A 21,802-nucleotide genomic window follows, 5' to 3' on the forward strand; every position below is an offset into this window, starting at 1 on the left:
TTTACCCAAGAAGGTCTGATTACATCTGAATAATCTGACTCTACATGCTGTGGGTTGCCACTTTGTTCTACTTTTACTTCTCATATAAATTCCTGTAGAAAAAGCTGAAAATAACAAAGACGAGCTGTGATATTTGAACACTTTTCTTCATTCGCAGCTATAAACTTTCAAAACTGATTTTGATCAGTGAATAAGACTGGGTCACAGCCTTTAGTAATACTCTGCCTTGCTATGTAGGAGACATTGAGTTGGTATGGGGAAGATGCAATTACCACCTTTCAGGTAGGATGCACATTTTCTGGGAACTGATTCAGTTTTTCTTCTTTACAGGTTGTGTATAAAGATGACTTAAATTGGCTGAAAGGACTTGGATGCTATGTCTGGGACACCCCACAAATCCTGCATGCTAAGAAATCATATGATCTCCAAAGCCAAGTAAGCAAATCTTCCTCAAATAAGAAGAGATAGTGGGCCACATTTTTATTTCATTTACATTACTTGGGGTTTAGACCACCATAGCTGAGAGCAGGGCTTGATGCTCTACAGTATGCTTTAGATCAGCCAAATAAAAAAAATGCAATGTAGTCTTCCAGGCGTATCTGATAGAGACATCATTATTTCCTCTTGTTATTGAGAAAAGCAGAGAACCAAAGGGAACTGGAAAGTATAGCAGTTTAACAGAGTTTGAACAAGCAAGTTTATTTTAGTCTGAAGATTACGAGATTGGTCTGCTTAGATGTGGACTTTCCACTGCTGAAATTTCTTCATGTGGAGTGGTCAGCTCCCAAGACTTCTTGCTGTTAACATTTTTGAATAAATATTATAATATACAGTATAGAGGCCTTTTTTAACAAAGGGAATAGATGGCTGATGGACCTGGAAAACATGATGAAGTTGATAGGGAAGCAGGTCTAGTTATTCTTAGGACACTTTTTGTCTGTGTTTTCTTAGCTGAAATACACAGCTGCAGGAAAAGAGAATTTGCAGAACTACAGTGCTGTTACCGATACACCACTTTATGTGACTGCAGTCCAGAGCGGCATCCATGCTAGTGAGGTGAGTCATTCCCCTTTTTCTATCCAGAAACTTTCCCTCATTCCCACAGATAGTTAAAACACAGTGAATTAATCACTGTATCTTTCTTAAAGGTGAAATATAAAGAAAATTATCACAAAATTAAGGACAAATATACAACTGTGGTGGAAACAGTGGATCACGAAAGAACCCAAAATCTGAAACATCTTTTTAGCAATGTGAGTGTTTTAAACAGTTTTGTTTCTTTCAAGGAGCTGGATTTGATTTTGTTTTTTCAAACTCCTTAGTTCCAGATACTAGGCAAAATACAGTATATTGATAAGCTGATTCCATATACCAAAGCACAATTGGGGACCAATTCTTGCAGGAGACTGGGCCCCAGTGGATGAACAGCTGGCTTTTGTCACTTATGGAGTGAGCTTTTGTGCCTGGTGGGTGATTATTCTGAACCAACATTCAGTCTATTGGGCTTGAGTAAGAGTTCAGAGGTCTGCAGGGGTTTAAGTTAAGATACAAATTATTTTGTTTGTCTTCCTATACTGTGTGTTACATAAGAGTTTTGAAAAGCATATTCAGAGATCTTTGTATTCCCACTCAGAACCTGTACAAGGAAGCCTGGGATAAAGTGAAAGCCACTGGTTACAAAATGTCCTCTGATTCCGTCTCTCTGTCTCGTGCCAAAGAACTGAAGCATAATGCTAGTATTGTAAGTGAACATAATGTTTTAAGCTTCTCTATCTTTGCAGCTCATTAATGCTAGCAATAAAGCCCTTTTCTGCTTTGCATTTACATAGTAGAGCTGTACAAAAATTTTAAATTACTATTTATTTTTATTTCAAATGTGTGTCTATGAATAGGTATGCAGTGATTCATGCAGGTAATTCCTTCTTCCCTGGTAGCCTATTATCTATTGACCACAACTTGGTTCTTGCTCGAAACAAGAGCCTGCTCAATCTTTCTACCAAATACTTCAATAAAAGATTGTCTTCTTATATCCCTAGCCAAAGTTTGCTTTCAGCAACTTCTTCGCTTTTTATACTTCCAATTTTTAGATATAAGACAATAAGATTTAAACCTCTGGCTAGATTTGAATTTGAGATACTGTTACATGTGGTAGATTTAACCATACAGGTTCAACTAAAGACATATTTCTATGATTCATCTTTTGATGAGCAAAATTAATGATACGCATTACTGTTGGAAAGCTCTTCCTGACGATCACTATACAAGAAATGTGCTAGATGGTCCTCAGTCAGCAATCCATGCAACAAAGTACTTAAACATGTGCTTGAAGTTACACATGTGCTTAAGTTCTTTGCTGAATATGGATGGATTCATGCACATGCTTTGCTGAACTGAGACCCATAAAAGATAGTTCCCTTCCTGAACATTTTTATATTGACCTCTGGAAATATAGAGCTGGAGTTATTTTCCTACAATAAATTAATAAATTCATTTATTCCTGCTATTTTACAAAATTTATCTGGAAGCTATCATTATCTATATGGCATCATAGATACACCTAACAAGACAGAAGACAAGATCTTGCCCTGAACTGCTTTCACTCTCCACTGACCTCAAAGGAGTTGTGCCCAGTTCAGTCACCAGTGAATTTGGCTCTAAAAATGTAGTTGTGTTACTGGAGGATGTCATTTTATCTCCTTGTCTCTGCTTAGGTCAAGTATCGGGAGGAATATGATAAGTTTAAAGCACTTTACACTCTACCCAGAAGTGTTGAAGATGATCCCAACACAGCAAGATGCCTTAGAGTTGGCAAGTTTAACATTGATGTAGGTATCTTTTTTTAAAATTTAAGTTCTCCTGATAGTCAAAGCATCCACATACATTAATCAAGATTTCATATTTAAATATGTTTGGCAACTATTGATATTTACTAAACTTTCTCCAATATGTATAGAAATATGTTTGTGTTTGTTTTGCAACATTTTCTTTTGTGGCTAAGCCTTTGGTAGTGTATCTGTAGAACAAAGTCTACCCTACAAAAACTACCATGTTAAGAAACCTACTTATAACATGAAAATGTTTGTTCTAACTTCTATTGCATAAGAAAATCAACAATTTAAAATGATGTCAGACTCTTTTCTCCCATTATTAACATAATATTTTAATTTCACAGCGTCTGTACAAAGAAGTCTACGAAAAGAACAAGACCAAAATCCATATTCTTCCAGACATGGTAGACATTGTAGCTGCTAGGGCCACACAGAAAAAAGTCAGTGAAATTGATTATCGCCTCCATCTCCATGAGTGGACCTGCCTACCAGACCTTCAGATCAACGCTCATGTTCGAAAAGTCACTGACCAGCTCAGTGAAGTAAGCCTACAAATTATATTATGTCACTGTTCAACTTTCAAAGAGATTTCTATTGTTAGATTCTGTCTGTAATAGGTGAAAATGTGTTGCAGAAAAAATGTTGGAACATCCCGAGATTGCAATATTTGTGCATTGTTTTATGTCCGCACATAACAGCTGTCCAAAACTGTTTACAAACATTGCTTATACCACAGGTGTTTAGCTTAGATCAAACTGAACAGGCACAGTCTGGTTTCTTCCCGGTATGAACATCAGACCACAGCACTGCAAGTCTAGTGATCAGACAGTTCTCCAAAGTCTTTCCCATGTTGTGTTTATAAATTACCCAAAGTAATTAATCAATAGTGCAAGGTACTCTGGAAATTTTGATGCCCTGGGTGGGTTGACCCATGTGGTAAAAGGTTCTCCAGGATTGATCCAATATAGGGGCAGGCCAGAGGAAGGGCCATAGCTTCTGTGTTTCTGCAAATCCAGTGGCCCCAGTAGAACATGCAAGGCAGTAGCTGCTGTTCCATCAACTATTTGGGTGCAGTCAGTTACTCTGTCTATATGCAGGTAAAGTGAATTTCATCCACAGAATAGATACGCATACCAAAAAAGTTCAGAATTGCAACCTTTTTTCAGTACTTCTTTCTCTTTATTACATCTTTCATACCAATAAGTATAGCTGCTGGTAACAGGGACTGTGAGAATTCCTTGCATTAGCACAGGTTTATGATCTCTCTGAAGATTTGCGTTTTCTGCTTAGTTTCAGAAAATACAAATTTTCACACAGTTGCTTAGATTTTTTTAAAGTATGTTTTGGTTGTATTTGCTTTGAAGAAAACACACTCAGATTTTGAAAAAAAATGCCCAGAATCTGAAAGAGAGAGAAAAATCATTAGTATTTGGCAAAATTCCCTGGATTTTGAAATGCCCGGTGTATAACTTATTTCAGCAGCAATGCATCATTATGCAAAATACAGGTTAGTTGAAAACCTTCCTGTCAAACTACTTCTAATTGTATAGGCTCCCTCACCCTGCACCCTCAGTTCAGTTAAAAGCTAAAAGAACTAATGGTGCTTGTTGTATCAGGGTCCAGGCAAATTAGTTTCAGAATATTGGAAAAGATATTTACTATTGAAAGCTGCCACCTAGGGTTAAAGTATAGTTAAGTGATGAAGCTATAGTGAAATTCTCAAACACTTCCTTGTTTTTTATAATACTCTAGGTTGTGTACAAAGATGACCTTAACTGGCTGAAAGGCATTGGCTGCTTTGTTTGGGATACTCCTGAAATTCTGCATGCCAAACATGCATATGATCTTCGCAGTGATGTAAGTCTGAATTGTCTCTAGTTCGGTTCTGCTTTTCAGTTTCCGTCACATCTAGTCTCACTCTTTAAAATACCATGCTGACGAAGCCTGGATGGGCATTGCATTTCCTCCTTGCACTGAAATGTTCAGATTGAGTTCTTTAAATTTTATTGATCTACAGTAATTAGGTGTTGTCATATAGGCCCCTCCTCCCCCACAGGAAAGCACTTAAATATTTGTTTAAGTCCATGCATATTCAGAAAAGTGCATAAGAATGGGCTTAAGTCTGACTGACGTTAGAGGGATATACATGCTGAGATGCCCTCCTGGAATGGGAATGCTTTACTGAATCAGGGCCACTGATTGGATGTGGGAGAGGGCACAGGACTGGGGCAGAGAGTTAGGATATGGGCTCTGGGAGGGAATTTGGGTGTGGGGGGGCTCAGGGCAGGGCTGGGGTGCAGGAGGGGGTGAGGGGTGCAGGCTCTAGGTGGCACTTATCTCAGGGGGCTCCCCAGAAGCTGCGACAGGGCTGCTGTGCTGTGTATACTGTACAGCAGCACTGAATGAAAATTCATGCAATCTAGAAGTAATGTCATTGATTTTGATGAGTCAATTTTTTTGGCAGGCAAAGTTTTCTTACCCATTATTAGTTGAGGATTAAGCAGTTGAAGTAGTTGTAGATAATGGTTTTGATTACAAAGAACACATCTCCTCAGGAGCTTTTCTTTAGAATGTTGGGGGCTCATGGTTTTCTATGGTACATACAAATATTTAATGACAGAATAGTTACGTTATTGAAGTATTCTAATGATGTGTTATTGAAGTATTCTAATGTTCCCCAAGTGTAGTGCTATGACTGTTTTTATCTAGTCAAATGTCTCACCTGAGTACTTTTTTCTTTTCTTTTTGCTTAAATATAATTGACTTTACTGAATTACTAATATTGTGCATAAGCAAGTTGTTTAATTAAACAACCAGACTTGCAATAATCAAATTGTTTTCTTTCTCTCTGCAGATTAAGTACAAATCTAAGGCAGAGAAAATGAAGAATGACTACACCATGATCACTGACACCCCTTATTATGTCCAGAATGTCATTAGTGGCAAGAATCTGAGTGATGTAAGTCTTTATACCACATTTCATCCCTGTATGATATGTATCATGTCTCAATAATTCCAATAATGTAACATTTAATGACATATTGGAATCACTTCATGCTAGTCCAGTACCATCCTTTGCTATACCATCAATAGAATATTAGGCAACAGCTGCTTTCAGCAGCACGGCAAGCATGTTCTACACAACATGCCCTGAATGTGAAGCTTTTTCCCTCTACATATTTCAAAAGATGGTCCTGATAAGCCAGCAAACACTAATTGACCCACAATAAGTTAGACCAGGAGTTCCTAAACTTCATTGTACTGTGCTTCTCCTCTGACAACAAATACTACTACACGACCCCAGGAGGGAGCCTATAACCTGAAGCCCTCAGGCGGTGGGGCTTGGCAACCCCATTAAAGCAGGATCGTGACCCAATTTGGGGTCCTGACCCACAGTTTGAGAATCACTGAGTTAGACAAACACATACCACGAAATGGTATCAATAAGCGAACTGTTTTTTTCTTATTTCCTAGGCTGTCTATCGCCATGCATATGTGCATAATATTAGAGGCACTATGACCCCCACCGATAAAACAGTGGACTTGGTGCGGGCAAAGCATGCTCATAAGATACAGAGTGAAGTAAGTAGCAAGTTTTCATTTCTAAGAGGATACTAAAGAATAATGGCCAACTTCTGCTCTTGGGTGTCACATACGCTTGTTCAACAATGTTGGGAGTGTATATTTCCAGTTTACAAAACTCCAGGGAATTCTCCCCATTAGAACTGGTTATGTTCTCTGTGATTGTTCTCAGTGAAGATGCCAGCTCAGAATGCAAACCTTTCAGAGCCAGCAATCCAATCTGTCAGGACGTCATTCTCCTTGCTGCATTCCAAGACTGGAGATCCAGAATACAGTCTGTTCTAAACCATCTGGCTTTTTGAAAGCCATCTATCCAAGACCCAGCCAGCATTTCTTCATTGCATTCTAGGTTTAGCGACAGAGTTCATTTTCTCCAAGCCTCTTCCTTGTACCCCAAATCCAGCTTGTGTGATGATTTCAGATTTTCCTCTGGCCCATCATGGCTAGTCTTTATTGCTCTGAAATTAAACTAAAAAATCTTCGTGAACAAAGATACCTGATATAGCTTATTATCTGCGTGCCTAAGATGATCTCAGTGGAGTTAAAAAGGGAAGGATTTGGTCCATTGCGAAGAAGATACTTGCTATGCAATACCAACAAACTCCCTCACATATTTTATGTAATTGTAACTTTTTTACTTTTCCTGCAGAATCTATACCGGGGGGCTGGCTTGCATGCCCTCCCCACTGGATACAAACTCCCACCAGATACTCCAGGATTTAAGCTTGCTAAACATGTCCAATACATAGGCAGTGATGTAAGTAATATACTAAGTTGGTAATCTCTAGGCAACCTATGGGAACGTACAATATTGCTATAAGGAAGCTGCTATTCAGCTATGCAGCTGATTGTGTTTGCCCTGAGTATCTGTAAAAGCTGATGAACTGTACAAAGATCTGAATATTTTCCTATCATGACATAAATTTCCCTCTGATATTTATTCCTTATCAAATGCATGAGAAGTGAAACAAAATCACTAATCTCAATAGAAATCGCCCCCCAAAGGTTAGTTTCTGCTACATCATTTTGAGCCATAGAATGCAAATGTGTCATGAAATCTCTCAAAGTTAGCATGATATGTATCTATTAAAGACGTGTGGCTTATTTTCCATAGTTCACGATTCATAAGGGTCACATTTTGGGCTTGATTTAATCCTGTGTCAGTGGAGCCACCTTGCCCCAGGCAAAATTAACCCTTGAAGAAGGGCAGGATAATCAGGATAATCTGGTGGGAGAGCATGGCTTTGATTTGTGCTGGGATGGTCTTCTGGCAGAAGCTCTCACAAAGCTAGCTGAATCTGAACATCGTTTGGAGCCCTCAATACACCACCTACCCATACAGATTTTTAAAGGTTTAGGTGCTTACAAATGTATATAGATGCCTAGTATGATTTTCAGACGTGCCTAGGCACCCACTCTCTTCTGAATACCTTTCAAAGTCTCGCTCTTTGTGTTGTATAGAAGCTGCCAAACCTGAATATAGTCGTTTCTTTATATTGGCTGTAAATAATAGTAGATAAACAGGCATTTATTACAGACGCAGTCACAGCCAACATCATGTAAGATTTTTCTTACTCCCTTTTATTTTAAACCTTTTTTTTAATTTTACAGCTTAAATACAAAGAAGCCTATGAGCACATCAAGGCTAAAGGCTACACTCTTGGACCCAAAGCTGTTGGCTTTGAGCATATAAAGGAAGTGAATAAAGTTCTTAATGAGGTACTCTAAATGTTAATTACCAGTATATATGTTTGTATTAACACATCATTATTTGATTTTCTGGTGTATACTAAAATACATTACAACATAATTTCATAAAACAATTTAGCTGCTATTTAATAAAAGCTGTTGAGAAACTGATAAGTCTCTTTGCTAGTGAGATCCATATTTTCAACATTTTTTGGCCCAAAGCTTGCAAAAAAACCCCACACACTTTCTTAACCATTGAGTTTTAAATGTGCTTAAATTAAGCATATACAGAAGTGTTTGCATGATCTGGGCCTTAGATTCTCTGTAACATGTTTTCAAGATGTTAATAAAATAGTTGTTGTGAAATGTCTTTACTGTGTAAGAACCAAATCTTTCTAGAAAAGTGGTTCCATTTTCTCCTGTCCTTCTGTACTATCTAGTGCATGGAAGTAGAAGGAAGTCTGCGGCTAATAAAGCAATAGCTATTTATTTTCTGCTAACTTGGATGCAGTGTGGCTTTCTTTCATGAGTTCTGTTTTTAACACATGGAATACTCTCTCCTTTGGTGCAGAGGCTGTATAGGGAGATATACCACAAAAATAAGGACAAGATTCATACCACCCCTGACACACCAGAAATTCGCCAAGTCAAAGCCACACAGGAAGCTATCAGTGATGTATGTCTCATTTTTCAGTTTTATAAAAAGGAGATGCTTGATATATTCAGCATGAATAAATATATGTAATATTTTCCCTTTGTCTTTCAGCTGATCTACAAGGCAGATTTCTTTAAGATGCAGGGACACTTGATTTCCTTGCCATACACCCCTCAAGTGATCCATTGCCGCCATGTTGGAGATATCACAAGTGATGTAAGCAAAGATACCTTGCCTTTGAATGTGATGGGCTAAACTCTTTTCCTAGTCACACATATACAGATGTCAATGGGAGAAGAATTTGACTTGACATTTAAATTGTATACAAGCTAAAATAATATGATTGTTTGATTATTCACGTTTTTCCAAAAGGATCAACTTTTAATTTTCTGTTATTATGATTGCTTCACAGAATAAATACAAAGAGGATCTACACTGGTTGAGGGGCCTGGGTTGCTTCCTATATGATACTCCTGATATGGTCCGTGCTCGTCACTTGCGGGAGCTTTGGGTATGTTCTTTTTTCTGACACGTAATTTAATATTGATTCATTATTTACTGATGCACAGTTGTCAAGATGATCTGTGGTAAGTGCTACGTCAGAATGATTAAGGAACTCAGAGTGTTTCGTGCTATGCTGCTTTGAAACAGCTGATTCGAAGTACTAGCCATGGAGTGTGATGCTGCTGTATCAGCTGTTACCCATGTTAGGCTCCCCTGTACATTTTCTATACACTGCTGAGAATACTGCAGCTTCAATATGTGTCATGTTTATTTGTTTTCAGTCTAATTACGTATACACCAATACGGCAAAGAAGATGCGGGATAAATACAGTGTGGTTCTGGACACTCCCGAATACAGGAAAGTTCAGGAGCTGAAGGCACATTTGAGTGAAGTAAGTATTGCATTATTTTATCTGTTCTGGTTGGCAATGATCAAAAGAAGCTCAGATCATCTCACTGGCTTTCCTGATGTATTTTAGTCCTTATTCTTTCCCAGCTTTGAATAACTAAATGCTAATTGAACATTTGTAACAAAGGAAATAACTGCTAGGCTTTGTCTCCTTCTAGGTGGTTTACAGAGCTGCAGGCAAGAAGCAAAAGACGAAATTCACGTCAATCCTTGATACACCAGATTTCTTACGAGCCAAGAAAGGACAGAAAATACAGAGTCAGGTAAAATTCTTCCTTAATAGAAAAGGGGCTGGGAATCTGTGTTGATTGTTGAATCCATCTTACTACAGCGCTCCTCACAACCCTTCTGAAGTCAACTTAGAAATCTTAGAGATGACTTGTAATAATGATTAATACACATTTTCAAATGACAATATGATTCTCAAGCTCATGATATTTCTTTAACAAACATGTCCAGTTCCGTTCATCTGAAGTGGCAGAAATCTTTATTAAACTCCCATACAACTGCATTCAGATTCTCTAAAATCCCAACCCAGCTAGCCAAATAAATCTGTCTTTATTAATGGGCTCATTAGCCAGGTAAAATGATGACATTTTTTAATTGATGTGCAGTCTGCCAAGTGATGTGAAAAACCTGCATGTACAATTTAGACAAATAGGTAGGTCTAGCGTGTGCAGGTGCGTGTGTGTGGGTGAACACAGGCAGAAGTTGCAAAGAGTTCTTCTCCCTTGTGCACAGGGGCCAGCACAATAGGGTTTCTTGCATTCACAGTGTGTAAAAGTTACCTAGAGTGACTGCAGCACTCAGCAAAGTCATTTTGTAGGGTTCCCAAGATAAAGTTAATTAGAAACATATTTTTTTGAACTTTCTGTTTTTCTTTCCTTGTCACAGTACTTGTATGTAGAGCTAGCCACCAAAGAGAGACCCCATCACCATGTTGGTGATCAGACCCCAGCCTTGACGCTTGCAAAACATGTGAAGGACATGGTCAGTGAGGTAAGATACCTGCTTCCATCTTCAGCACAGTTATACCATGTGAAAGTTCCAATTCTAACATTAATAGGGGTGGGGAGTGTAGGAGTAACAGAACACAGTTTTATTTATTGTAAATCTTCTGATTCTTAAGTATTACTTTTCCTTGTATGATCCCTGGGTTTTTTTCGTTTAATGTATAATTCTAACACAGAGGAATGTTTTATGAAAGAGAAAAATCATCTGCTTCTAAATGCATATCTGTAATATTCAGACTTCTGAAGCCATGGAGGTAGCTTTAGCATCTGCCCCCTCGCCCCCACTAAAATAAAATAAAATAAATCCTTTCAGGGCTACATTAATAAATAAAATAAACACTGAATTTGGAACAGAAGCTGGTTTATGTGTTTATTAAAAGTGGACAAATGTTGTCATGGTACAAAACTACTCATTAAAGTGATGTTCAACAACTATTATTTTTAGCTCTAGTCCCAACCCCCAAAATAAAAAATGTGTCCATTCCTTTGTAAGGCATCATGTAGAGCAGATTGGTTAGGACCTGGTTCTACACGGTGCTGAGCACCTTTCGGGAGCTTCTGAGCAACTTCAACTCCCATTGACTACAGTGGAAGTTGAATGCACTTAGTATCTTGCAGTAATGACGCTCAACGAAGTGTACTAAATTTAGCTTCCCTGGGTCTTAACACAGCATCAACTGGGCAAATATCTTTGTAACTAATTATATTTTTGTTCTTTTCCCTCCTGCCATCTGATCTCCAGAAAAAGTACAGAGCCCAATATGAGAAGATGAAGCACAAGTACACAACTGTCTCTGACACTCCTATCCTCATCAGGGCTAAGAAGGCTTACTGGAATGCTAGTGATGTATGTATCCTGCAGACACCATCACTGACACTTTCTCTCATCTTTCGATAGAGCAGAAAAGGAACTAGGGAAAATGAACATATGGCAATATATAAAATAGACTGCCCATGCATTCAAATCCCACTATGGTGCATGCTGTATCTGTCACTCTATCTCCATGCTGATCATAAAATGATGTCAATGAGATTCCTATGTTTGGACTGAAGGCACCATATATCTTTTTATGTTTGTCTTTCTCCAGCCAATCTTGTGTTCAAATGTGCTAGTCCAAAAAAAAATTAAAAAAAAAAAAAAGAGAGAGGATGAGAGCAATAAATCAGGACAAAATGAATTGCCTCCCCATGTGACATTTACTAGTAATATAGATTAGAGTGAAAGTACTGATGCTGGAAGCAAGCACAGAAATGCTTTTATCCCACTTCTTCATCTCAGTGCTGTTTGAGGAATAAATCTCAATCCTCACTGAGAGTTCATTCCCTTTTACTTAGAATGCAGATTCGGAAAAAATCAATTTCTGTCTGAGCTGACCTGGGTAAGGATCTGAGGATGAAATGGGTTTTTGTTTCAAGTGTGGAATATTAATTTAAAGTTACTTGTAGATGTGTTCTGCTATATAATGAGATCTGTGATGTACGTTTCTGATTGCAAATTGGCACCTGGGCCATTAAAAGACTGAAAGAAAGGTATTGGGGTTATGTATTGGGCTGCCCATCAGGTCAACTTGTTCAGTTACGACATGTCCAAAATAGAAAGGCAAAAGACCTCAGCTCTGCACTGGTGATTGTGAGCTTTCGTGCTGTGATTGAGCTTCCCAGCTCTCATACAACAGAACTTCTGTGTGGATCAGGGTTTCTGCACTGTGGAGGTTGGAGAGTTTCCAGTAAACTTAGAACTGGAATGACCTTCTTGCTTTCCTCCATTCAGAGCATGCCTGGGGACAAGGATGGATGTTTTTATACTAAATTCAGCACTCATTGCTGTTGTACAGGGTACTTCTGTGATGTATGGTGCCTTTCTTCTTCATCTTCACTCTTAGGGCATGTCGACATGTACAGCACTGCAGCAGCACTGCAGTACCGATATAGCTGCACCGCCACCGCTGCAGTGCGTGTGGTGAAGACGCTCTATGCCGATAGGAGAGGGCTCTCCTGTCAGCATAAAAAAACAACCCTGCGAGTGGCAGAAGCTGTGTCGGCGAGAGAAGTTCACCCACCATCATAGTGCTGTGCACATGAATGCTTAAGTTGCTGTAATTTATGTTGCTCAGGAGGGTAGAATATTCACAACCCTGTACAACATAAGTTTTGCTGACAGAGGCTGTACTGTAGACATAGCCTGAGGGTGAGCAGGGAAAATCCCTGCTTTGATGGGCCTAATCTTTCCTCTCTGACTGAGTTCCAGTTTGGATCTCAGTCAGGCAGTTAATTTTGGGCAACAAAACTTCTTAAATTTTCTTAGGCTCCACATTAACATGATGGGAGATGATGCATCCCCCTGTGTCATTCTCATGAGCCCAATTTCCATAATGAAACTGGGTGAGACTTTACCTATGGCAATGTGTGACCACACTTCTAGAAAGGAAGTGTTTTTGTTGAGAGACCACAGAAGGTCTAAACCAAGTTTCTGTGGGCGAGCAGCTATGGAGGCAGTTCTGGACTTAAGAGAGGCCTATACATTTAGCTTTAATAATTGCTGGCAGACTATATAACTAATTTGTTCATATTTTTCTTCTTATCAGCTGCGCTACAAAGAGACGTTTGAGCAGGCAAAGGGTAAATATCACACAGTGAAAGATGCCTTGGATATTGTCTATCATCGCAAGGTCACTGATGACATCAGCAGTGTACGTATACAGCATTTCTAGTCCTGATTAATGTTTGTCATTAACTGTATGACACTAGAGCTTTTATATTTAATTCCCTCCCAGTGAAAGATCCTGGGCCTAATGCTCATTTACACTACGGCCACTTTGCATTGCTAGTGTGGTGTAAAAGGTTAGTGTAAATGAGAATCAGGCCCCACATTTAAGTACATCTTTGGGGAGAGTCAGTAGTGAGAAGTAGGAATGTCATAAAATTGGGTGACTAATGTATTATGTTTTCGAACTGTTTTACATCATTTGCAACTTTCTTTTCAACTCCTTTTGTAGGTGAAATATAAGGAAAACTATGTGAGCCAGTTGGGAATCTGGAGATCTATCCCAGACCGTCCGGAGCACTTTCATCATCGTGCAGTCACAGATGCTATCAGCGATGTGAGTTTGAATGGTTATTGTATATTAGACATTGCATTTTTAAAGCAGGTGTCCAAAATGGAGTGTCACTTAACTCCTGTCAGGTATCGTCTGCTGAAATGAAAGAGTGGTCAGTTTCACAGTTGCTTGGCATGTTTTCAGAATCAACAGAGCAAATCAAGTGAACAAGGCCACTTCCTATTGAAAGCAGTGACAAAACTCCCATGGACTTCAGTGGAAGTTCAATTGGGCCCTATTTCTGTTGCTTGAACTTGTTTGTCACATGACAAGCCCCTAGCAACACTTTAGCAGTCTTTCTGGCTTATTACAGCATGTGAAAGACACTGGTACTTTTAACTATCTCAGTGGTGATTTTTTGTGAGCATGTTATTGAGACAAAACAATGTTCATTTTTTTTCATGGCTTATATTTAATATGTGAAATCCTGTGGCATCACTCCCACTGGAGTCAGGATTTAACCCAATGACTCTTCTGGGCTGTGCTCTCAATTACAACTGTGCAACCCCAATGATTTAACTGAGGTTATAAGCTGGCCCCTTAATTGTATAAAAACAAATGTAGTTAGCAAGGTAATTGATGCAGGAACTCACATAACTATAACTGTCCTGTGTTAGACTTAGATCTGGATGGTATTTCAGCATTAATAGGATAATATTTTTTTCCCCACTTTGAACTTTAGGCTTCAAGAAGTGGGGACCTGCATGATCACTTTTAAGCTTAATTACTAGCTTAAATCTGGTACGCTGCCACCAGCCAGAAGTCTGTGTCTGGCACACTTTTGTTCCCCCAAAACCTTCCCTGGGGAACCCAAGACCCAAATCCCTTGGGTCTTAAAACAAGGAGAATTTAACCATCCCTCACCTTTTTCCCCCCAGACTCTCCCCTCCCTGGGTTGCCTTGAGAGGCTTACACTGATCCAAACTCCTTGGATCTTAAAACAAAGAGGAATTAACCATCCCCCCATCTTTCCCCCACCAATCCCTGGTGAGTTTAGACTCAATCCCTTGGATTCTAAAACAAGGAAAAATCAATCAGGTTCTTAAAAAGAAAGCTTTTAATTAAAGAAAGAAAATGTAAAAATTATCTCTGTAAAATCAGGATGGAAAATGCTTTACCAGGGTACTCAGCTTCATATAGACTAGAGGGACCCCCCCCTCTCCCTAGCCTGAGATACAAAGTTACAGCAAACAGAGGTAAAAATCCTTCCAGCAAAAAGACACATTTACAAGTTAAGAAAACAAACATAAGACTAATCCGCTTTGCCTGGCTATTACTTACTATTTTGAAACATGAAAGACTGATTCAGAAAGATTGGGAAGCCTGGGTGTACGTCATGTCCTTCTCAGTCCCGAGAGCGAACAACGAACCAAACACAAAGCACAAACAAAGACTTCCCTCCACCAAGATTTGAAAGTATCTTGTCTCCCTATTGGTCCTCTGGTCAGGTGTCAGCCAGGTTTACTGAGCTTCTTAACTCTTTACAGATAAAAGAGACATTAACCCTTAACCATCTGTTTATGACATGCAGGAACTCACATAACTATAACGGTCATGTGTTAGACTTAGATCCGGATGGTATTTCAGCATTAATAAGATAATATTTTTTTTTGCCAACTGAAATTATTCCAGGTTTTTTAATTTATCTTCTTTCTTTCTTTCTACAGTTTAAATACAAAGAAGACTTATCATTGCTTAGAGGCTTTGGTTGTTATGCCTGGGATACTCCTGATCTTGCTCTGGCAGAAAAGAACAAAGTCCTCTACAGTGGGGTACATAAATCTCTTTATGACTTTTGGAAGAATTGTTTTAAAGTTTGGTTGTGTGATGATTATCTTTTAGCTCAAGGACCAAATTCTGCCCTCCGATATGGATATGAATATTTCAGGGCAGAATCTGGTGCAACACATTTTAAATAATCAAAGTTACAGTATCATACAGATCAGAGTAAAGGGACCTTTTAGTTAATCCTTTCTATCCACTGCCAATGCAATTGTTCTCTACTGAACATTTTTTAGTGTTTCCAAGTCTCATTTCTAATGTCTGAAGGTTTGATGTTTCCATTGCTTTCCTTGGAAGACCATTACAAACAGTAGACTTCTATATCTACAGCTACATTACCCAAGTAATATTTTTCATTTTTAAATGTATTTATATATGCAATAATTCCACTATTCCTTTGGTGTAGACATATTTTCAATTCATATTTTTTCATGGTCTTTCTTTTAATTTTACTCTGGAATGACTAGTTTCTTTGTTTTCTCCAGTGTAAGTACAAGGAGTCATTTGAAAAGACGAAGTCTCAGTTTGAGTATGTTGCAGACTGTCCAATTAATAGGCATTTTAAACATGCAACTCAGCTAATGAATGAGGTAAGTACGATAACAGACCTGTATAGCATATCATGATGAAGTGGCATCTCAAGGCCCTTCATTAAATTAAAAGTTCATCTGTCCTGCTAGTGGAAAATACATTGAAATAAATGAAAAGCTACTGAAAACAAATGTGTCTTAAAGTTAGACAAAAATGAAGAAGGGCAAGGATGTTCTTGATATCTATAGCAATGAGTAAAGCAGGTGTATAATAACTAAAACAGACTAACCTTTTGACCCACATTTCAGCAGTGAAAATGCAAAGAGTTCTCTCAGTTGCTGACCAATAAGAAGTCAGTAACTCTGAAAGGTATCAGTTTCCTTTTTAGAAACAGGGTTTTAAATCAGTAAAACTTAACTTGTGATTGTCATGTGAAAATGGTAAAGAATCACACTGAATAAAGAATTTCATTAGCATTAGGAAAACAATACTACCCACAAATCTATTCTATCCAGCTCTGTGTTTCAACACAGAGCTTCAGGCTAGAATTCCCCAGCTCCTGCTGCAGATTTCAATATATTGACCATCTAGGGATGATTCTGAAGTTCTTTTGAATGCAGAATGGGTATTACAAGGCAGCTTAGGAGAGAGTTGCAGAAAGGGGCTGTAGTCTTTTTTTTTCAGTTTTACCTTGTATCCTTAAATATAAATTTGGGAATTTGTTTTATAAATAAGACTATGATTATGTCATGGAGGTCACAGAACTCAAGAAATCTGTGACTTCCAGACACCTCTGTGACATTTTCTGCTCCAGGCTGGAGTTCCCAGCTGGCCCCTCCACAGCTCCCAGACCCCGCTTTGGTGGGGGAGACTCTGCAGTTCCCAGCTCCTGCCCTGGTCGGGGGACCCTGCAGCTCCCAGCTGCAGTGGGTGGATCCTGCGGCTCCCAGCCACAGCAGGCAGCTGTGGCAGGCAAGAGGACCCTGCAGCAGCCCAGTCCCCATGGCGGGGGACCCTGGAGCTCCCAGCCACCATGGGTGGTGCGGGGCCCAGAGCTGCTCAGCTGTCATGCAGCAGGACCCCAGAACTCTTACTCACCATGGCGGCAGGGACCTTGGAGTCCCATTTTGTCAGTGATATTTTTAGTCGGAGACAGGTCACAGGTTTCCGTGAATTCTTGTTTATTGCTTTTTAGAGCACAGGTCTGGGCATCTGGTTTCTTGGTTTCTCTTTCTGGGTTGGCCAGTAGCTTTTGTGTTGCCTTGGTTTAATCACTGGGGTCTGGGAGCTGTCCATGACTTTTACTAAAAATATTAATGACAAAATCTTAGCCTTATTTATAAATTATCCACATTTCCTCTGCTTTTTCTTTATTTTTCTAACTTGGGTGAGGTCCTGAACAATATCCTTTTAAATATTATGCACAGTAAGTTGTCAGTTTTGAAGCTGTTATCTCAGTGTTTCTTTGTGCCCTCGCCTTTTTACTTTGCTACAATTTAACATACAAATCTGAGTATGAGAAGAGGAAAGATAATTACAGTTTTGTTGTGGATGAGCCTAGAATCTTACTGGCCAAAGGGAGAGAGAAACTGAGCAGTCTGTTACTGTAGCAGTGCTGACCAGTGCAAGCAAAATGTGGCTGGATCGCACACAACACATCTTTATCTGCCTGAAATGTGTATAGCCAATGACGTCATAGTCTCACCTACGATATTACAGTGTTCTAGTTCAGTGTTATCACACAGTATCTGTTTTGCACCCGAAGACCACAGCTGCTTTTTGAGTTAACTAGTTTGTCGTTTCTCTATGTATTCTCATATATTGTGCATTAATTGATATTTGCATGACATATTTCTCAGAGAGACAAGGTGGGGGAGGTAATATCTTCCATTGGACCATCTTCTGTTGGTGAGAGAGACAAGCTTTCAAGCTTACACAGAGGAAGTTGGTCCAATAAAAGACATTACCTCCTCCACCTTGTCTCTCTAATATCCTGGGACCGACAGAGCTACAACAATCCTGCATACATCTTTCTCACCTACAGTCTGATCCAGTGTCCACTGAAATCAGTGCAAAGAGTCTGATTGACTTCAGTGGATGTTGTATCATGCACTTATTCTTGATGATATTTCTTTTTTTTAAATGATTTTTACACTTATTTTTTCCATCTAATTGCAAATATAAGGCAACTGTGGACTTGTTCGATTCGTTAAATGCCCTTTTGGTCTAAGATTTATTCTTTTTTTCCAAAAGGTGTTTCAATGTTCTGATTGTTTTAAGGAGTTGGTAAATCATTGCAAGCTTTACAAATTGGCACCATTAATTAAAAATGCATGTTTAAAATTGTATGGATGCATATTGTCCAGGCATGCAATGATGTGAGTACACATACTATGCTTACCTAAATCTCACTGTGAATGTGACTGTGATCTAAAACTGTACTGTGCATTGACTTCACAAGTATCTTTTGTGCTTCATTGCTCTTTTCATGGACAGAAAAAATACAAGTCTAGTGCCAAGTTGTTCCTGCAACATGGATGTAATGAAATTCTGAGACCAGATATGCTGACAGCACTTTACAATACAAACTTGTGGAGCCAGGTAATGTGAATGGCTTCTGTTGCAGGAAGGCATTATACACACAGTTTAGCTGCTTGAATGTTTAACATTTTAATATTTATGAATTCTCTGAATTTCTACTGATCTTGAGCTCTAATGTTTCCCCGGGCATTTGCTACTCTTTACTTGGTAATGGAGCATCTGAAATTATACCTATTATTCCCTGGGCCTGATCCAGCTCCCGTCGGAGCCTGAACTGGTTTTCCATTCATCTGGTGGGCCATATTATAACCCTCAATAAAAAATGTTAATCATGAATATTTCCTAATATAGTTCATTGGCCAAATCCTGCAAATTCTTTCATATGTGAGTAACTTTACTCATGTTCATAAGTGTTTGCAGGATGAAACTGTGAAAGTGGCATTGTATCCCATCCATCACTCATATCACCCAGGACCCAGTTATGCCATCCTTTCTCATACTGAGTGTTACCTTGCCCTATGCATAGTCCCCTTGACAGAATTGGCTAATGAATGTAATTTAAACCCAAGGAAGCATTTATTTTATGCATTTATCTGCAGCTCTGTACTGAAAATAGTATGGAGTCTCACCATCCCAGGTGGAGCATTGGGAGTCATAGTGTCTCCAGAAGACCCATACTTTTCAGAGCTCTACAGTAGCGCAAGGAGGAGTGCAGTGTACTCTTGCCGCTGTGTGTGTGTGTGTGTGTGTGTGTGTGTGTGTGTGTGTGTGAGAGAGAGGCGGGGGGGAAGCGAGGGAATTGTAGCTCCACCTACTCCATGCCCCAGCTTTTCTTTTTATCCAGTTTAGTTGCCAGGCAGTCCTTCTGCAGGCATGCAACAGGGAGAAGCTCTTTATTCCTTTATGTTCATATTGGGCAGAGGGGAGCACAATTTAGTTATTTCATTCTTACAGAACAAAGGAAAAACAAACGCTTTTAAAATTTTGATTATGAAGAAAGGTAAATTCATCAACATGGAAATGATTCTAATATTTAGTGTTTAGATTTAGTTTTCCAGACTCATCAAATCTGGACTCCTACATAGTTTCTGGATGTACCAGGTGGATGTTAATGCAACTCATTCCAGAGCTGTTACATATTTATACCTGTACTTGAGTCAACAGCATTTGTTAGTGTTTAAATTTTGTAAAATTCCATTCTGTATCCTCATTCCTTACATACTTGTTACCCATGTCATTGGCAAAAAAGCAAACAAAGCAACACCACCACAAAAACCCACGCACAACACCCTTTTCTAATAGGCCAGCTAATGCTGTTCCTTTTCAGCTACACATGGAAAATGTAATATTGCAAAGCAATTACATGGGAGCTAATAGACTCAGACTATATTAACATTAATAAAATCCCACAGCACAGCACTAAGATGGCAAAGGCATTTGTTAGACAATTTCTGTTGAATTCAGCAATGGAATTCTGTTTAAAATGTTGCCAAGTAAACTCTGGCATATTTGAAGTATGGAAAATAAGCACTCAGCCTGACCTGCATGTTCACATGAGACGAGTCTGTTCTGAGTGTTGTTTGTATGCTGTTATCTTTATTTTGTGCCCCTTGCTGTTCTGATCTCTAATGCATGCGTTATTTTCTCATTTGTAACCAAAATATTCTCAATTTGGATGATTCAGGGAATAAAGTGCAAGTTAGTTTTTTTAACGAACTCTGGATTTCCTCCACCTGTCCCTAGCCCATCTGTAGTAAATTGTCATTCTTAGTGCCCAGTCCTGCTCTCACTGTATTTCATGAGAACAGGATTAGGCCCAGAGCTGGACAAAATGGCCCTCAAAGAAACTATACACATATATTTCAAGCATTGTTGTGGCATTGGTGCCCCAATATTGTTTGGCATGCAATGAAATATTTAGAGGGGTTGCTTGGTCCAGTCTGCCATGTTTATATTTTCCCAAGTCTTAATTAAAGTCTTTCAGCCTGGTACTGATTTTAAAAGGGAATCTTGTCCAGTGTGATTAAAAACAAAAGCAGCACTTTCACTGACCTTACAAAACTGCTTAGAATCCTTTTTAATCTCAGAGTTCTATTTTACACCTTCAGGCCAATGTACTTGCAGTGCCAGACTGTGGAGCTCTTATTCATGTTGGAATCAGCATGAGACCACATGCGGGAGTAACTCACACAAACAGGCCCAGATGCTCCAAAATGAATAAGGGTTTCATGCAGTCTAGCTCATAGGGCCACATTCTGTCTATGCACACATGCCCAGCTTCCACTGACTTCAGTGGGATATGGGCCCATGCATTGCAGTATGCAAATTTAACATGATTGTGTCTCTTCTTGAAGATGTTTTCTTGTTTCATATAGTTAATGTCCTCTTCTTTGCCCCCATTAGTTTAAATACAAGAGGCAGTATGAAATGCAGAAGGACAAGTTTACTTCAATCGTGGATACCCCAGAACATCTGAGGACTGCAAAAGTCAACAAGCAAATCAGTGAGGTAAGTATAATTACCATAATATCATAATGCTAAATATATCTTAAGTACATCTTCCTACTCTGAACTGTGACCTTTGAAGTATGCTAATTAAAAAATTGAGTCCTCCTCAGCCACAATAAAATATTTTTCAACTTGATTTTTTAAAAACACTTAAATTGTACCAGAATTGTTAGCCAGAATAAATATGATTTAACAACTTTTACCCTCAGATTATTTACAAGATGGAATTTGAGAAGGCCAAGTCTAAAGGGTACACCACAATCCATGACACCCCTCTCTTACTACTTATGCGCAAGGTCAAAGACAGAATAAGTGATGTAAGTAAACTATGCCTGGCATGTGATACCAGTACGATGCACAATTAACCTTTATTTTACTACACAATACTGTCTATTTCTACCTTGTAGATAATGCTGCCATAACAACTAGCCTCTTATTGAATTAAGATAATATTGATATATTCTAAATTTCCTCCTGCTGCATCTGACACATTGACAGGCAATATAACAATGTTTTGAAAAGCTATGCTCATTCATGTAGCTTTTCAGCGTAGTTCATGGGATAATGATGGGTGGACTAGAACAGTTCTTACCTGTAATGAAAGCTGCAGGTTGAGCTATTCTTTTTTTAGATCACAGGTCTGGGCATCTGGTTTCTTGGTT

General features: G+C 38.9%; 1 protein-coding gene across 50 annotated transcripts in view; it reads left to right on the plus strand.

Annotated features, from left to right (window-relative positions):
- NEB (nebulin) overlaps window positions 1–21,802 on the plus strand; it is a 193,599-nt gene that overhangs the window by 132,444 nt on the left and 39,353 nt on the right. For all 50 annotated transcript variants that reach the window (XM_050969087.1, XM_050969101.1, XM_050969094.1 and 47 more), the window contains 25 exons: window positions 331–435; window positions 952–1,056; window positions 1,149–1,253; window positions 1,634–1,741; window positions 2,712–2,825; window positions 3,173–3,370; window positions 4,581–4,685; window positions 5,683–5,787; window positions 6,303–6,410; window positions 7,060–7,167; window positions 8,022–8,129; window positions 8,671–8,775; window positions 8,866–8,970; window positions 9,167–9,265; window positions 9,540–9,650; window positions 9,826–9,930; window positions 10,562–10,666; window positions 11,423–11,527; window positions 13,266–13,370; window positions 13,677–13,781; window positions 15,446–15,550; window positions 16,046–16,150; window positions 18,588–18,692; window positions 21,036–21,140; window positions 21,350–21,457. In XM_050969087.1, coding sequence (XP_050825044.1) covers window positions 331–435; window positions 952–1,056; window positions 1,149–1,253; window positions 1,634–1,741; window positions 2,712–2,825; window positions 3,173–3,370; window positions 4,581–4,685; window positions 5,683–5,787; window positions 6,303–6,410; window positions 7,060–7,167; window positions 8,022–8,129; window positions 8,671–8,775; window positions 8,866–8,970; window positions 9,167–9,265; window positions 9,540–9,650; window positions 9,826–9,930; window positions 10,562–10,666; window positions 11,423–11,527; window positions 13,266–13,370; window positions 13,677–13,781; window positions 15,446–15,550; window positions 16,046–16,150; window positions 18,588–18,692; window positions 21,036–21,140; window positions 21,350–21,457 — 2,742 coding nt within the window. The remainder of the gene's footprint in view (window positions 1–330; window positions 436–951; window positions 1,057–1,148; window positions 1,254–1,633; window positions 1,742–2,711; window positions 2,826–3,172; window positions 3,371–4,580; window positions 4,686–5,682; window positions 5,788–6,302; window positions 6,411–7,059; window positions 7,168–8,021; window positions 8,130–8,670; window positions 8,776–8,865; window positions 8,971–9,166; window positions 9,266–9,539; window positions 9,651–9,825; window positions 9,931–10,561; window positions 10,667–11,422; window positions 11,528–13,265; window positions 13,371–13,676; window positions 13,782–15,445; window positions 15,551–16,045; window positions 16,151–18,587; window positions 18,693–21,035; window positions 21,141–21,349; window positions 21,458–21,802) is intronic.

This window comes from Gopherus flavomarginatus, chromosome 10 (assembly GCF_025201925.1).
Source record: "Gopherus flavomarginatus isolate rGopFla2 chromosome 10, rGopFla2.mat.asm, whole genome shotgun sequence".
In the NCBI taxonomy this organism is placed as follows: Eukaryota; Metazoa; Chordata; order Testudines; family Testudinidae; genus Gopherus; species Gopherus flavomarginatus.